Source organism: Myotis nattereri (assembly GCF_964212035.1).
Source record: "Myotis nattereri genome assembly, chromosome: 3".
NCBI classification, from domain to species: Eukaryota; Metazoa; Chordata; class Mammalia; order Chiroptera; family Vespertilionidae; genus Myotis; species Myotis nattereri.
Genome location: NC_138077.1, coordinates 116,093,772 through 116,112,483, shown reverse-complemented (window position 1 = coordinate 116,112,483; position 18,712 = coordinate 116,093,772). Strand labels below are relative to the sequence as shown.

Genomic DNA, 18,712 nt, shown 5'->3' with positions numbered 1-18,712 from the left:
ACTTTTATCCCATTTCTTTAGCTAATCTCCAGCAATGCTTCCTCCTGGAAAGCATGATTAACCCTGACACAGCAAAAGAAAACTTCATTTCTAAACAGTTCCCAAGCCCTGTATCCTTGGAGTTCCCATTTCCCTCTTAAACTACCCATGTTTGCTGCAGCCTTCACATTCCAGAACCTATCACCACCACTTCCTCCATAGAAATCATTCAGCGGTCGCCAACCGGTGGTCCATGGTGGTCCGTGAGGTCCGAAAGGTTGGTGACCGCTATCTAAATGACCAAACATATTAGCAGAAAGATATGTAGCTACTTTATTTTAAAAATCAAAAAGTCTCGCCCTGACTGGTTTGGCTCAGTGGCTAGAGCGTCGGCCTGCGGACTGAAATGTCCCAGGTTCAATTCTGGTCAAGGGCATGTACCTTGGTTGCGGGCACATCCCCAGCAGGAGGTGTGCGGGAGGCGACTGATCGATGTTTCTTTCTTTCTTTTTTTTTTTTTTTTTTTTCGATGTTTCTTTCTCATCGATGTTTCTAACTCTCTATCCCTCTCTCTTCCTCTCTGTAAAAAATCAATAAAATATATATTTTTTAAAAAAAAGTCTCAAGTTTAGACAATTCTTTAAGTCTGGTCTCATGGAACCAAACTGATCCAGGTGGGAAAAAACAGATCTCTGATATTTTCAGAAATCACTGGAATTTTTGTATGATTTTTTTGGTAAATTCAGTAGAGTTATGTATTAAAATTAAACATTACTTTCTACACTTCACCAATGCCCTTCCTCAAAGGGAAAAGTATTGGGAAATCCACCTCTAAAACAGAGTAGCAAAAATAAAGTAGATGCCATACAACTGTATAATATTCATGTACTCATGATTAAAACATTCCATTACAAAGCATAAAGATATTGCCTTAAAAGGAGATCTGCAGATGTTTCATGCTTTGTATAGATCTGGCAAATGCCCAAAAGACCAAAAATGCTCTCATTTCCTGATGTGGGTTAGCCAGCTTTGAAAAACAAACAGATAAACAAAAAACACAGTAAGTCCAGAAACACTATTAAATTATTTCAGCCCTCACTGGTTTGGCTCAGTGGATAGAGGAGGGTCCCGGGTTCGAGTCTAGTCAAGGGCACATGCCCGGGGTTTCGGGCTCGGTCCCCAGTGTAGGGCGTGCAGGAGGCAGCCGATCAATGATTCTCTCTCATCATTGATGTTTCTATCTCTCTCTCCCTCTCCCTCCCGCTCTAAAATCAATAAAAATATATTTTAAAATACATAAGTAAATAAATAAATAAATAAATACATTATTTCAAACATTAACCTTGCATACACTTTAAAGTAACATCATTTTAATTCTGGTCCATCTTATAAAACAGATAACCTGTTTCCTACACATATATCTTAAAGATTTTAAACACATTTTTTCATCATTATTCTCAATCATGTATTCAATCACCTAAAATGAGCTAAGTGCTAATGGAACTTTCCAGATGTAATGGGCTATTCACAAAGCTCTTACTTTCTTCAACTAGTTTTAAAAAAGAGTAAACTAGTCTCTAGCCATGTTTATAAAGGCCTCATAGCTATTATAAAAACATATAGTTACACAGACCCCTAAGACAAAAGGCTGCTCATTTGGTAGATGAATTACTCCATCTCAAGATTCTAATAAAGACTACTCTTTACTTCCCAAAACATGCTTCACCATGACAAGATCTACATTGTATTCCCAAAAAAAGGATTATTCTTACAGCAATCCATTAAATCTCAAAGGAGTCAGTGTATTCTCTTGTTGGCAATGACATCAACCTGTGATGTTTTGGACATTTTCCCACACACTCTCTGAATATTAGAATGTCTAAAATGTTCAATGACATAACTCTAACTCTAGCACTAGTCCTAAACCTAGCCCTAATCCTAATCTTAAATCTAATCCTAGCCCTAGTCCTAAACCTAACCCTAAACCAGTGATGGCGAACCTTTTGAGCTCGGTGTGTCAGCATTTTGAAAAACCCTAACTTAACTCTGGTGCCATGTCACATATAGAAATGTTTTGATATTTGCAACCATAGTAAAACAAAGGCTTATATTTTTGATATTTACTTTATATATTTAAATGCCATTTAACAAAGAAAAATCAACCAAAAAAATGAGTTCACGTGTCAGAGGTGACATAGGTTCGCCATCACTGCCTTAAACCAACCCTAAAAAGGGGTGGAAAAAAAAAAGAAGAAAGAAAAATGTCCAATTAGAATAACAGAGGCATTCAACTCAAGCCTGAGGAATCAGGCTAAATCTAACCTATATTCATATGCTTTAAGATTCTAAAATATCTGAAATATAAATCTAAGGTGGATAGATGGCATAATTCAAAGTGCCAAAGGTCCCTTTTTTAATTATGGGCTCGACACTCGTCATTTTTATCTGACTGCTTCTGCATTGTCTCTTTGAGCCCAGGACTGAGAGAATTACTACTGGAGAGGATGTCCGACCACCTGGAGCCAGCAGATCAAGCTAACCTTAGCTGAATATTCTCTCACCATCACGTTCTATTATCTCAACCTCATCAAATTCCACCCTTTCCCCAACACCGGGCCTTCAATGATGAAGTATAAAACACTGGCCATTCCCACAAAAATCCCGCCTGGTTGTCCACCATCCTGGAATATGACTTGGCCTACTTCCCAGCAACATAAAAAGTTCAACTACACTATCAGTAAGTGTGGAAGCACGCAGGAAGTCAGGCTAACTGCTACTTTGTAATCTAGGATTACAAATAATGTCCAGTGTTTTAGTTATACTAGTGGGAGAAGTAGGAAAGTGTACATCTGATCTGATCCATATTCTCCTCCAGGGTCTTACATTTTAAATGTTGGGAGGGAGGGAGATAAAAAATAATAATATTTTGTGATATGAAAATTATATGCAATTCAAATTTCAGAGTCTACAATTAAAATCTTATTAGAATGCAGTCATGCTCATTTAATTATATATTGTCTTTGGCTGCATTCATGCTACAACAGCACAGTTGAGGAGTTGTGACAGAGACCCTATAGCCTAAGCTGAAAATATTTACTATCTGGCCCGTTAGGTAAAATGTTTGTCAACCTCTGATCTAGAGCACTGATTATCAACAGCTGTTGAAATCACAAAAAGAGACAAAACCAGACATTATGTACCTCCTAATGGAAGAACCCAATGCCATCTATCATGTAGTAATGAGAATCTTTTTTTTAAAATATATTTATTGATTGATTTCAGAGAGGAAGGGAGAGGGAGAGAGAGAGAGAAACATCATGATGAGAGAGAATCATTGATCGGCTGCCTCTTGCACGCCCCCTACTGGGGATTGAGCCCGCAACCCAGGCATGTGCCCTTGGCCTGAATCGAACCTGGGACCCTTCAGTCCGTAGGCCGATGCTCTCTCTACTGAGCCAAAGAGGCCAGGGCCAGTAATGAGAATCTTATCAGATCTTTAGATCCAAGGAGCAAACTGCTGATAGACCTAGAAGTCAAAACTATTTTTATAACATTAAGATATTACAATATATTTGTCTTATTTATTCTCATTCTCTCACAAGTGCACAGTGGAGTTTTTCAGAAAGTACATGACATGAAATAGTACAAAGACTAAATGCCAGCTACTTTCCAGTAAGACATAAAATAGCCCTGACCAGTTTGGCTCAGTGGATAAAGCATCAGCCTGCGAACTGAAGGGTCCCAGGTTCAATTCCGGTCAAGGGCATGTACCTTGGTTGTGGGCAGTCCCCAGTATAGGGTGTGCAGGTGGCAGCTGATCGATGTTTCTCTCTCATCGGTATTTCTAACTCTCTATCCCTCTCCCTTCCTCTCTGTAAAAAAAATCAATAAAATATATATTTTTTAAAAAGAGACATAAAACAGCCAAAACCGGTTTGGCTCAGCGGATAGAGCGTCGGCTTGCAGACTGGGGGGTCCCAGGTTCGATTCCGGTCAAGGGCATGTATCTGGGTTGCGGGCACATCTCCAGTGGGAGATGTGCAGGAGGCGGCTGATCGATGCTTCTCTCTCATCGATGTTTCTGACTCTCTATCTCTCTCCCTTCCTCTCTGTGAAAAATCAATAAAATATATTTTAAAAAAAAAAAAAAAGAGAGACATAAAACAGATTTGAAAAATAAATACTCAAAGCACTTCTCAGTAATTTTTTTCTTTTGGAAACTATAAACTATTATTTATGTTAACATACAAAAGCAGGTTTATTAAATTTCAAATACAGCAAATATCAATAAGTTCTTCAGGGTCCTCAATAATTGTTAAGAGTGTAAAATGATCCTGAGACCAAAAAGTTCGAAAACTGCCATAGCAGGTTTGGCTCACTGGATAGAGCATCGGCCTGCGGACTGGAAGGTCCCAGGTTCGATTCCGGTCAAGGGCGTGTACCTTGGTTGCGGGCACATCCCCAGTGGGAGATGTGCAGGAGGTAGCTGATCAATGTTGCTCTCTCATCGATGTTTCTAACTCTCTATCTCTCTCCCTTCCTGTCTGTAAAAAATCAATAAAATATATTTGAAAAATAAATAAATAAATAAAATAAAATTATTGACTCTATTACAGATATCCCCCATTTTCCCTTCCCTTTGCCTCTTTCCACCCTGCCCCACTCCCAGCTTTCACCGCATAATTGTCTGTGTCCATGCGCTATACCTATAGTTTCTTTGGTTGATCTCTTCTCATCCTCCCCACACTTCTCCCCACTGAGATCTGTCAGTCTGTTCCATGTATCCATGCCTCTGGTCATATTTTGTTCTTTAGATTCCACATATAAGTGAGATCATGTGATATTTGTCCTTCTCTGACTGGCTTAATGCGCTTAGCATAATAATCTCCAGGTCCATCCATGCTGTCCCAAAGGGTAGAGTTCCTCTTTTTTACAGCCACGTAATACTCCATTGTGTAAATGTACCACAGCTTTTTTATCACCTCATCTACTGATGGGTATTTGGGCTGTTTCCCAACCTTGGCTATCCTATATAATAAAGAGGTAATATGCAAATTGACCCTCACCCCGTCATGCCATCACAAGATGGCTGCACCCACAGTGGAGGCGGGGTTCCGGTAAAGAGCCATAACAAGCTATCAGCAGGGACCTGAGTGGCGCTGGGCTGGGGCTGGGGACCTGAGGCTGCCCCCCCCCCCCCACCCTGCCCCAGTGCCAAGCCAGGGGACCTCAGGCCACACCCCCACACCCTGGCACCAGGCGGGGGGACCTAAGGCCGCGCCCCCCCGCCTCCCGGCGGGACTTGACAGGGGACCTGAGGCTGCGCCACTCGCCCTGGTGCTGGGGGGACCTGAGGTTGCGCCCCTTGCCTGGCAGGGCTTGACAGGGCACCTCAGGCCACACACTCCCGCCCCGGGCCAGGGGACCTGAGGGTGCGCCGGGGGCCCTGAGGCTGTGCTCCCCACCCAGCGGGGCTTGATGGGGGTCCTGAGGCTGTGCCCCCCACCTGGTGGGGCTTGATGGGGGACCTGAGGCTGCGTGCCCCCACATGGTGGGGCTTGACGGGGGTGGGGCCAGCCGGGTCTGGATCTTGCCCAATGGGGGTGGGGCCGGCTGGGTCTGGGTCTCGCGCGATTTCGAGGTGCACGCAGGTGGGCAGGAACTTGACTCTGGGTCCTGTGGTGTGCCCCAGACTCTGCAGGAGGAAGATTTCCATATACATTTTACTAATTTTCTTTCATCTCTGATACTTCTATTATAGAGAAGGACAAATAGCAATATTAAAATATTTCCTCTAATTAATTCCCTTTTAATGTGCATGAATTTTGTGCACCGGGCCACTACTTGTAAATAATGCTGCAATGAACATAAGAGGTGCATATGTTCTTTCGAATTAGTGTTTTGGGTTTCTTTGGATATATTCCTAGAGGTGGGATCACTGGGTCATAAGGCAGTTCAGTTTATTTTTAGTTAACTCCATCTACTTTCCACAGGAGCTGCATCAATCTGCATTCCCACCAATAGTGCAAAATGGTTCCCCTTTCTTTACATCCTCACCAACAATGGAATACTCCTCAGCTGTAAAAAAGAAAGAAATCTTACCTTTTGCAACAGCATGGATGGAGCTGGAGATTATTATGCTAAGTGAAATAAACCAGTCAGAGAAAGGTTAAGTACCATTTGATTTCACTTATATGTGGAATCTAATGAACAAAGTAAACAAACAAAATAGAAATAGACTCAGTAAATTAGTAATCCACACATGAAACCTATATGTTCATGTTGACTAATGTTACCCCGATAAAATTTAAAATAAATAAATATACTGAGTTGATTAAAAAAAAGAAAAGAGCCCTGGCCGGTTTGGCTCAGTGGATAGTGTCGGTCTGCGGACTCAGGGGTCCCAGGTTCGATTCCAGTCAAGGGCATGTACCTTGGTTGTGGCACATCCCCGGTGTGCAGGAGGCAGCTGATCGGTGTTTCTCTCATCGAGGTTTCTAACTCTCTACTTCTCTCCCTTCCTCTCTGTAAAAATCAATAAAATATATTAAAAATAAAAAAGAAACAGACTCAGAGATACAGAGAACAGACTGACAGCTGTTAGAGGGGAGGAGGTTGGGGGCTTGGTGAGAAGAGTAAAGGGATTAAGCAAAGAAAATAAAAGACTCACAGATAACAATATGATGATTTTCCGAGGGGTAGGGGGTAGGGGAGGTAAATGAGGGTAAAGGGGGGATAATGGTGATGGAAGGAGACTTGCCTTAGGATACTAACACACAATACAATACACAGATGATGTATTATAGAATTGTACACCTGAAACTTATATAACTTTATTAACCAGTACCACCCCAATAAATTCAATTAAAAATATATATTTTTAAAAATTACAGATTTCATGGCATTCTTCCCCCAAGAAATAAAGAATGAGGCTTAACAATCTGTGAATGCCATGTCATGAGCGGTCCGCAGCCATGTTCTGAGAGTACTGCTCTCCTTGCTTCTGAATTTCCCCACAATAGTCCAAATCAGTCAGGCCTCTGAGACACTGCCAGACTGGCACACATCCTCTCCTGAGAGAGCTCAATAAACATTTGACTGCTCCTCAAGTCTTAAATAAATAATAAGCCTATAATAACTGGTGACAAATGAACATTTCTGCATTTAAATATCTAAAAGACTATTTTTAACTTCATCTATGGTACTTATATATAAATAGCTACAATACAAGATAGATAATGTACAATCCTTCATAATATTGTAATTATATGCTCCATGGCCCACAGTACAGTCTACACAATGGACACACTGAACTAGAACATGTCCCCAAGTTTGTGAAAACCACTTTGGTATATACAAGTGTGGCCAAGATTTCAAAATGAAAACAACAGAAGTTTGTGTGTTACACACAAGTACATACATATTAAATTTAAGAATTTATTCTTATCTGATATGTTCTTTATAAGGTCAGGAAAGAAAAGACTAATAGAGGTTGAAGCAGTCAGGGAAGCCATCTTCAAGACAGAAGAGTTTAAGCTAGGCTTTGATAGTGAGTCTGAACCCTTTATCTACCTCCTAATAAAGGAAAAGCCACATTCATCAGAGAGGACTGTGATGTGTCTTGGCAATAAGATGAGGTAAGCTAAAAAACATTAGGTTGGTTGGGCATGTGAAGAGAAAGCCTTGAAAACTAGGAAAAGAAGTAAGGAGCTGTAACCCTTTGTTGAACAATGAACTGAGAAGACACAGATTTCTGCAGGGCACTTCAATGTGAACCCCAGCTCTGGCATTAACTGTGTGACTTGGTGCGTTTTTATCCTCCTGAGCTCAGTTTCGCCATCTGTAAAGTGGGCATAAAAACCTACTTTATGGTGTGGCTGTGAAGATAAGGTTTGCTACATAGATGTTTCACAACTTTAAAAGTACTTTTTGTCAAAGTAGGTAATAAAAGTTTGTTATTACCAAGAAAGTTTTCAAAAGAATGACTTGGCAGTGAAATGAAATAATCTAAACCGAGATGACTAAACTTCATTTTTATTTCTTTCCAATGTACCGTGAATGTTGGGTCTCTGCCACTAGTATGTAATACACTGTAGAGTTAAGTTAAACCAAATGTAAAAGCAATCTTGTCTTACTCAAAGTGTCGTGAATTTATTCAAACAATGTCACAGGTGCCAAGCAGAGCCAGCTCTGAACTTTTCAATTCTCTAAAATAAATGAAGGGATAAAAGGAAAAATCAAATGCATTTAAATCCAGTTTATTTTTCTTTGGACATTTAACAAATGTGATTAAGATATTCCTTTACTTACAGGGATTACAATGTGGCAGAAAAGATTAGACATATAAACTAATAACTATTATACAAAACAGCAGTTTATAACTACCAAAAAAGAAGTCAAAAACAGAACAAATACAAACTCTGAATCCCCAATTTGCTAGCACACAACAAGGGCTCGCTCAATAAATATTCCAGAAATTAGTTATTTCATGGAAGAAGCGACAATTTTGCTCCAATTGCAGAGAAGATAGTTGTCTAATCCAAGAGAACAGCACGAGCAAAAGCACTGACATGGGAAAGCATCAGGTGTTTCCAGAAAATGGCAAATGGGTTTGAGTTTAGCAAAACGACTAAGGGAACAGTGTGCGAGAAGCTATAAAGACTGGCTGGGGGCCAGACCACAAACAGCCTTAAATTCCAAGCTCTGGTGTTTGGACTTATTTGACTGTCAATAAGAAGTCATCTTAATATTTTGAAGAGAGGCAATATAGTATGACCAAAGTGTGCTCTATGCGAATCCGGAGCCAATATGATTGATAGAACAGTTAAGTTGAAAGATTCTCAAGAGGAGGGACCATGTCTCATTCCCCTTTTGAATTTCCATTGCTACACCTGCATTGTGCCCTGCATGTACTAATAAAAGAAATCTACTGCATTGAGGAGGAGGAACCAACTGTGGAGAAATAGGTAGCAATTCCCTACCCGCTGTTATTTTCCCGATTTCTTCCTTACTATATTAGCAAGGCAGCAAGGTGAAGATTTTTTAGATCTTCATGTTACCCTAATTTTATTTCTAGTATATGTTAATAAAGCATATACTATGTAAATGTTACCACCAATTCTGTAACCCCTTTAAAAGACTCTGTACTTTATCAACATAGATGAAAAACAGAACAAACCAAAAACTATTGTTCCACTTCAAATGTTTAATATGCAATGGGATTTTATTTTGCATTCTCTAAAATCTTTCCCAGTCTTAAAAGATAATCAGGATGAGAGTGAAAATGAAGTCAGTAAAACAGAGTAAGAAAGAGGATTCAAAAGAAAATTCTAAGGTAGGAGCTCAGCAAGAAAGTGGATACAGGAAGTGAAGGAAAGGATGAAATAAAAACTCACTATGTTAGTGCCATTAACGGACATGATGAAGTCAGAAGCTGTAAATTTGGAGAAAAGCAGCAGGATGGTAGGAAAAATCAACACCAACAACTACAATTAACATTAACAGAGCATCTAGTAGGTTCCTGGCATGATGTTAAATTCTTTAAAAATTACTACGTGCACATGGTTAAAAAATATTAAAACAGTATAAAAAACTTCCGTCTCATTCTGGATTCCTGAACTCCTTAGATTACTAGACTCCCTCTCCAGGGGCAACAATTATTAACAATTTCATTTGTATCCTTTCAGAAATGTTTAATTTGCCTTCATATTTAACTCTCACAACTCTCTGAGACAGGTGGTATTACTTTATAAATTAAGAAACTGAACTTTAAAGAGGCTGAGAGGGCAAAGCCACAGAGCCAATGAAGAGTCAGAGCTGGGATTGGCACACAGGCCCAACGATCCATGCACACACCTCTATATACTCAGGGATCTCCTACAGAAACACTGGCACAAGTGGTCAAGTGTTTGCAACAACAACAAAAAATGGAACCCAAATGTCCATCAAAGACTGGTTACATATATTATATCACATGTATACTGTGAAATACCACATAGCCATGAAAACTAAGGTTAAAAAACATAAAACAGATACCCAGATATTCCACATAGGAAAACCTCAAAGACAGCTTATGAGGTTAAAAAAGCAATTGCCACGCTAGCTGTTTTGGCTCAGTAGATAGAGCATCGGTCTTCGGACTGAAGGGTCCCAGGTTCAATTCCGGCCAAGGGCACATGCTGGGGTTGCGGCCACGATTTACCCTCCACCCCCCAGTAGGGTGGCAGCCAGTCAATGATTCTCTCATCATTGATGTTTCTCTCTCTCGATCCCTCTCCTGTCCTCTCTGAAATCAATAAAAATATATATTAAAAAAAAAAAAAAAAAAGCAATTGCCAGAAATAGGCAATTGTTGTTCACTGAGCATAGAGATTCAGTTTGGAAGATGAAAAAGTTCTGGAGATGTGAATATACTTAATGTGAATGTACTTTAATGCCTTGAATATACACTGGAAAGGTAAATTTTATGTTATACATAACTTACCACAATTTTTAAAATCCTGAAAAAACAGCAATTGCACAACAGTATGATTTTTTTTGTTTTTGTTAATCTTCACCTGAGGATATTTTTCCACTGATTTTTAGAGAGAGTGAAAGGGAGGGGGAGAGACAGAGACACATCGATTGATTGCCTTCCGCACGCACCCTGACCGGGGCCAGGGATGGAGCCTGCAACCCAGGTACGTGCCCTTGACTGGAATCAAACCCGCAACCCTTCAGTCTGTGGGCCAACGCTCTATCCACTGAGCCAAAGCAGCCAGGGCCATGACTGTACGGTTTTGATTCCATTTCTGTACAAAGAGAATGTGTATGGATGGAGATATATATATATATATATATATATATATATATATATATATATATATATATATATAATATATATATATATAAATATTTTTGTAGAAATTTTTTATCCTTTATATTACTCTCTTACCTGACTCAGACAACCTAGTAAGGCTCCAGACTTCCCCACATGCTAACACTGAGTCCCGCGTCTCCCACCCCATCTGTGGCATTCAAACTCAATTCCTAGCACCCTTTTCCTACCTCACACAGAACAAGCTATTCAGATTCTGGTTTATCTAATCAGCTTCCCAACCTCTATGTTAAATGTCACTGTAGACTCATCAAGCTCCAAAATATGTTCCAACATGAAGAAAATATGCAGGAAAAGCTCGCTCCTTGCCTCCTGTCAGCTCCAGTGTGGACATGTCTGATGAGATCAAATAAGAGAGATGAAAGGCTGGCACGAGAAGGGATAGAACCATGGCTGTTGGAGAATGCACAGTATGTGGCAAGAGGCTTTGCAGCTCTTGTCTCTCAAGTACATTAAAAATTAAAGTTTTAGAAGACAACATGTCAACAGTCCAGCATGTAATATAGATGATATTCCTGTGGGCAGGAAGTCACAGCTTAAAACATAATTATAAGAAATGTAAAATCAACAAATCTGGGATAATTTTCCTTCTAGTTTAGTACAACCCTAACTATAAACATGACCTCTACTAAGGTTTATTTAAATGATTATCTGAAGAACAAACACAACATTACTGAAAATAAAGAGTGTCAGAATAAAGCTCTTCTCTTCCATCACCAATCCGTAGCTGTTGATGTTTCCCTGGCCCAGTGGAGGGGCAGAAATGAAAGCTCACTTCCTGTGCCCACATTTAGCAACAGTAAAAGCCATCCAGAAGATGGTTCAAGGAACTACCACAAAGGAAAGGGATGAGATTTATAAATAAACACATACATACATACATACATACATACATACATACATACATAAACAAACAAACAAGTCAAGACAGCACAGTCCTGATAGTTTTCTCTAGGACTATAGGGCACAGAACAACCAGAACTGAAAGGTATCTTTTCTACCAACAAATCTTCATTCATTTACTAAAAAATTAAGAGCTCAGCCCTGGCAGGGTAGCTCAGTTAGTTAGAGCATTATCCCAATATGCCAAGGTTGTGGGTTGGATTCCCAGTAAGGGCACATAAAAGAATCAACCAATGAATGCACGAATAAGTGGCACAACAAATCAATGTTTCTCTCTCTTTCAAATCAATAAAAAAAAATTTAGAGCTCTATTTCCTAACCATACAAACAGGCATAGAGCACTGAAGTTTTGTTGTTTTTGTGGGTTTTTAAAAAATATGGAACACCTCACAAATTTGCACTGGGGCTATGCCAATCTTTTCTGGATCGTCCAATTTTAGTATATGTGCATTTTAGTATAAACCAGCACAGAGCACTGAAGTTTTAGGAACACACTCACTTTCATGACATTTACCCTTTTCGTAGCAACAGTGGCCACAGTGTCAGGGAAAATCCTTAATGGCCGTTTTTCTAGTGGTTCTTCATGGCTTAGCTATTAAGTCCCACCAAAACTAGAAAGCACATACTACAACAAGCATCCAGTACATACTTTTAAGAGAAATCTCTGTATACAGTCCTTTTTAAATATCTCAAATATGTGCACTTCCCTCATCATTTAGAATTATGTCATTAACAGTGGTTCCCAAAGTATGGTCTGGAAACCTGAGGAGGGAAGGGCCGAGTGGTCTGTAAGACCTTTCCAAGAAGTCTAGCAGATCAAAACTATTGTTCATAATAATGCTAAGGAGTTCCTAAGAAGCTGATATACTGATATAGCCTTGTGCACTGTGTTGACACTTTCGCTGACAGTGCAAAAGCAGTAACAGGTACAACTGCTGGTCTCTCAGCACTAATCAAAGCAGTTGTAGCATAACCAAATTCTTCATGTACTTACAGGAAAACAATGCCAATTTCTCTTTTTTAAAAAAATATATTTTATTGATTTTTCACAGAGAGGAAGGGAGAGGGATAGAGAGTTAGAAACATCAATGAGAGAGAGCATCGATCAGCTGCCTCCTGCACACCACCTACTGGGAATGTGCCCACAACCAAGGTACGTGCCCTTGACTGGAATCGAACCTGGGACCCTTCAGTCCGCAGGCCAAGGCTCTATCCACTGAGCTAAACCGGTTAGGGCGCCAATTTCTCTTTTAAGTGTCCTTGATGAAAATGGTACAGCCACTCTGGAAAAGTCTGTCAAACAACCTGGCAATTGTACTTTCCCAGAGAAAAGAAAACTTATCCTATATAACAAAAGCCTAATGTGCTAAGTGTCCGGTTGCCGGGTTGGCCGTTCAACCAATCAAAGCGTAAAATGCTAATGATATGCTAAGGCCGCTCAACCACTTGCTATGACGTACAATGACCACCAGGGGGCAGACACTCTGATTGGTAGGTTAGCTTGCTGCTGAGGTCTGGCTGATGGGGACTGAGCGAGATGGGCCGGATACACACTGGAGCCCTCCCGCAGTCCCTCCCCAGCTGGCCAACCTCCTGCATCTCTCCCTGGCCCTAACTGTGCACCAGTGGGGTCCCTCGGCCTGGCCTGCACCCTCTCGCAATCCAGGACCCCTTGGGGGATGTCGAAGAGCTGATTTTGGCCTAATCCTGCAGGCCAGGCTGAGGGACCCCACTGGTGCATGAATTCGTGCACTGGGCCTCTAGTGTTTACATAAAAACCTGTCCACAAATTTCACAATAGCTTTATTATTAACTAGAGGCCCGGTGCATGAAATTCATGCACCGGTAGGATCCCTAGGCCTGGCCAGCGATCAGGGCCGATCAGGGCCTTCTGGCTGCCAATGGGGCCTTCCTTCCCCAGCTGCCCAGCAGGGCCTTCCTTTGTTCCACGCCGCCCCCTGGTGGTCAGCACACATCATAGCGAGCTATCAAACTCCTCGTCTCCAGGTCAAACTCCTGAAGGGACACTTTGCATATTAGCCTTTAAATATATAGGTAGCCCTAAATTGCAAACAGCCCAAATGTTATACTCTTTACTGATACTATATATCCACTGTATTAATAGTCTTTATATTTTACATATATTTTAAATATTGTATCAACTTAATATTTAATACATTTTTAATAAAGGAAGATATCCTTGATGAAGCAGGACAAATTATGAATGTTATTAAATCTTGATCCTTGACCTTCATTTTTGTCCCTTCTGATGAAAAGAAAGGTATGCATATCCTAGCCATTGTGGCTCAGATGGTTGGAGCACCAAAAGGTGGTGGGTTCGATTCCCAGTCAGGGCACATGCTCAGGTTGCGGTCTGATCCCCAGTTGGGGGAAACTGATCGATGTTTCTTTATCACATGGATGTTTTTCTCTCTCTCTGAAATCAATTTTTTTTTAAAAGTTTTAAAAAAAGAGGTATGCATAAAGCTCTTCTGCTACATACCAAGTTAAGCCAGCTGTCTCAAGGAAAAGCACATACGTTATAAGAGCGTAAATTAAATGCTTTTTTCATGATACAGTTTTACTGGAAACAATAACAAGACAAATCATGGTTTGCAGATGTTTCTTGAAATTCAACAAAATGAACCTGTCACTTTGAGGAAAACAATTGATAATAGTTTTCTACCAATAATAAAAGTCAAGATTTCAACTGAAAATTAGAATGTTGGAAAACCTGTATCCACCACCTTGAGCTTGACTGCTTCTCAATATTTAAGGGAAATCAGCGGTGATATTAAAAAATGATTTAGTGATATTGTATAATGAAATGTGTCAGCAATTTGGAAGATCTGCCTTAACTTGGTGAATCATTTACTTTCCAAATGATAAACATAAGATGTTACAATGGGTAACTAGCCCATTTAAACCGCAGGACAGAACAATTAATGTTAATGTACCACATGTATAAAGTTCATTTGTAAGGTTTCAGATTTCACATCCAAATTAATCTTTAAGAAACTATCAGTTACCTCGTTTAGGTGTAGTAACAAAGAATACCCACAATTACTTAAAAGCCTATTAAAACACTCCTCCCCTTTCCAACTACTTATTTGTGTAAGACCACATTTTCTTCAACTAATTCAATCAAAATATATGGCAATAAACTGAGGCAAAGGAGATAGGAAAATCCAGTTGTCTTCTATGCAAAGTATTTTTAAATGTCTCAGTTTTCATTTCTAATATAGTAAATACCTATAGGCATAACTACCATAAGTTAATTTCTATTTTTAAAATGGGTGCTAAGACCGCTGGCCTATATTCTATTCCTACTGCTAGAATGTAAATTATTCAAATATTTGCTGCTGAGTACTTTGCTAAGCACTAAGACAATATTCAAAGTGCTCATAACATATCGGACACGTTCCCGGTGCCTGCTACCACCCCTCTGAGGAGCCGCAAGCCAGTCCCCGGCTGCGGGGCGCGGGGAGGCGGAAGCGGGCCCCGGAGAGCAGCCGGACCCAGGGCGGTCCCGCGAGGGGCTCCCCGGCCGGAAGGGGCGCGGAGAGCCAGGCCGGCGCCCAGGCCGGCGACCGGGCCGGCGGCCGCTCGCAGCCTACGTGGCGGGTGCTCAGCGCGGGCGGCCGGGAAGGGGCCCGACCTCTACCTGTTGGTCATTCCTGCCGCCACGCCCAGCATCTCTCCGCGTGGGCCGCCGTTCCTCCGCACCTCGGTCCCCGGCGCCCCAGCCGCGTCTTCCTTCCTCTCCGCCGCAGCCGGGTGTGGGCCGACGGGCGGGCCGCCGACAGGAAGGAGAGGAGGACCAGGGGCGGGGAGGCCACCGCCTCCGCCTCCGCCTCTTCCCGGAGCCGGCTAAGGGCCGGGCTGGCCACGCGAGGGCGCGCGGCGCAGGAGAAGGGGCAGTGGGGGCGTGGCGGGCGGGAGTCGCAGAGGCCCCGCCCCGCCCCGCAGGGCCCCGCCCCACACACGCGCTGGGGTGAGCGGCCGGGAGCCCAGGGCTTGAGGCGGAGAGGTCCCAGGACTGGACTCGGCCGCCTGACTTGGTTGACAGCGTCGCTCACCGGGAGCGGGAGGAGCCGGCGGCTCTTATTCCCCACGACGTCTCTGATTCAGCTTTGCTCACGGACCGCGTGGCTCAGGAGGGGGCAGTTGGGTGCAAGGTGTTGGGGTCTACGGAGTTCCACCCTGTCCTGGTGAGGGGGCCTGAGGCGACTCCATAGGAAGGTGGCCAGCACCGAATCCCTGTCTGTGCACGAAACCTGGCGCGTACTGGGGTGTTCACTGCGCTTACGAACTGAGAACTAGGAAACCTAACCTTTCTTGAAACACCCCCGTCTTATCTCTGCCTGTTTCCTTCCTCCTTGCCCTCAGTCCCTTCTGCCAATTCACTCTACCAAAACTTGAAATCTGCAAAGCATCTAATATAGGTTATTTACCCCGGATATAAAAAGAATCTCTTCCAGGATATCTGATTTTTTTTTCTTTAATCCTCATCCGAGGACATGCTTAGAGAGAGGAAGGGGAAGAGAGAGAGAAAAACGATATGAGATAGAAACATCAATTGGTTGCCTTCCTAGGTGCCCGGACTGGGAACTGGCAACCGAGGTTTGTTCCCAGACCAGGAATCCAACGGGCAACTTTCGGTGCACAAGACCATTGCTCTACCAACTGAGCCCCTCAGCCTGGGCTAAGATATCTGATGATTTTGTAACTATACTTAATTTCTAATTACAGAATGAAAACTTTTGTCTCCTACTAGTCTAGATATGTGTGGAGAAACACTGTATGCCTTTGACATCCTTAAATCAAGATAAATTCTAAGTAGAGCAAAAATTTACATGTAAAAAAAGAACATGTAAAAATATTAGAAGAAAACTTGGGAGAAAAAAATTAATGTTGGAGGGAAGAGAAACTTTCCAAACAAGATTAAACCCCAGAAGTCATAAAATTTGATATCGATAAATGTAATGACCAAAAAAAGTCTAATTTCTTTAGGACAAAAGAATCAGTAAGAAAAAGTTCACCAATTCCGAAAAATAGACAAGGTATATACACAGGTTTCCACAGAAAAAAAGAAATACGAATGATTTTTAAAGGCACAAGAAAGTATCCAATATCAAATAAAAATTTAAGCCCTAGCCCGGTTGGCTCAGTGGATAGAGCCTTGGCCTGCAGACCAAAGAGTCCCGGGTGTGATTCCAGTCAAGGGCAAGTACCTCAGTTGCAGGCTCCTCCCCTGCCCCGGCCTTGGGCCAGACACAACAAAATCGATGTGTTTCTCTCACATAGATATTTCTCTATGTCTTTCCCTCTCTCTTCCATTCTCTCTAAAAATCAATGGAAAAATATCCTTGGGTGAGGATTAACAAAAAAATAAAAATAAAAAAATTTAAAATACCATTTTTTAATATATGGGCAAAGATTAACAATTGGACAATATACTGTTTTGATGAGGATACAGGGAACAGGTGCTTTGGTTTACTGTTGATGGGAGAATAAATCCACACAATTTTTGTAGAGGACAAGTGGGCAATATCATAATGTGAAATTCAACTCCACTTTGATCAGGAAATCCACATTCTGGAATTTATCTTACAGATGTAGTCTTATGTGTACACAAACAATATGCACAGGTTTTAAAGATGTCTAGGAAACAATTTGCAAAGTAAATGACATAATGACTGGAATTTTCTTTAAAATGTGGGGGTGGGGTGGGGGATGTGGGTAGGAGTATCAGTGAAACAAAATTGGCCATAAGTTCATAACTGGTGAAGCTGGCTTATAGGTATATGGAGTTCTTTATATTAGTTTGTCTACCTTAGTGTATATTTAAAATTTCATAATGAAAATGTTTTAAAAATGGAAAGAATATACAAGGAGAATCTTCGTAGTTTTGTTTTGAAGAGCAACTGAGAAAGTTTATTTAAACAGGACATAAATAAATTATGGTTTTAATATATAATGTTATGCAGCTATCCTATTTAATAAAAGACAAAAAGGGTAATTGACCATACCTTCGCTATGCTTCCCATTGGCTAATCAGGGTGATATGCAAATCAAAGTTTCAATTATAGAAGCTAAACAAACCCCAGATACTTGCTTTCAGCAGGCTGTGGCCTCAAAGCTGGAGCTGGCTCTCAGCTCCAGTGACAGCAACAAAGTTTCAATTATAGAAGGTAAATAAATCCCAGAATAAAAAAAAAAGAAAAAAAGGAGAGGCTGGGAGCTTCAGTCATTGGCCAGCCTGAAAATGGCCCTCAGCCCCTCACCCAGGCTGGCCAGGCACCCAAGTGGGGACCCCCATCCTAAAGGGGGTGTGACCAGCTGCAAACAGCCATCAGCCCCTCACCCAGGCTGGCCAGGCACCCCAGTGGGGACCCCCACCCTGAAGGGGGTGTGACCAGCTGCAAATAGCAATCAGCCCCTCACCTAGGCTGGCCAGGCACCCAAGCGGGACCCCCACCCTGATCCGGAACACCCTTCAGGGCAAACCAGCCAAGAATCACCCGTGCACCAGGCTTCTATCCTATATAATAAAAGGGTAATATGCAAACTGACCCTAACAGCAGAAAGACTGGGAATGACTGGTCACTATGACACACACTGGCCACCAGGGGGCAGACGCTCAATGCAGGAGCTGCCCTGTGGTGGTCAGTGCACTCCCAATGGGGGAGCTCTGCTCAGCCACAAGCCAGGCTGATGACTGCCAGTACAGCGGTGGTGGTGGGAGCCTCTCCTGCCTCCTCAGAAGCACTAAGGATGTCCCACTGCAGCTTAAGTCGGTTCCCTGCTGGCAAGTGGACATTCCCCGAGGGCTGCCGGGCTGCCAGAGGAATGTCTGATTGCCATCTTAGGCCCAATCCCTCGGGGAGCAGGCCTAAGCCAGCAGGTGGTCATCCCCCGAGGGGTCCCAGACTGCGAGAGGGCACAGGCTGG

General features: G+C 42.0%; 1 protein-coding gene across 5 annotated transcripts in view; it reads right to left on the bottom strand.

The window, feature by feature from the left end:
• The window catches only part of LIMS1 (LIM zinc finger domain containing 1), a gene marked incomplete at both ends in the record, with an annotated part of 134,550 nt that extends 118,936 nt beyond the window's left edge, over positions 1-15,614 (bottom strand). Inside the window, one exon of one of the 5 annotated variants that reach the window (XM_081086177.1) lies at positions 15,423-15,614. In XM_081086177.1, the coding sequence (XP_080942303.1) occupies positions 15,423-15,454 (32 nt within the window). The remainder of the gene's footprint in view (positions 1-15,422) is intronic. The other 4 variants (XM_081086179.1, XM_081086176.1, XM_081086178.1 and 1 more) reach the window with 4 other exon arrangements.
• Positions 15,615-18,712: the final 3,098 nt, after the last annotated feature.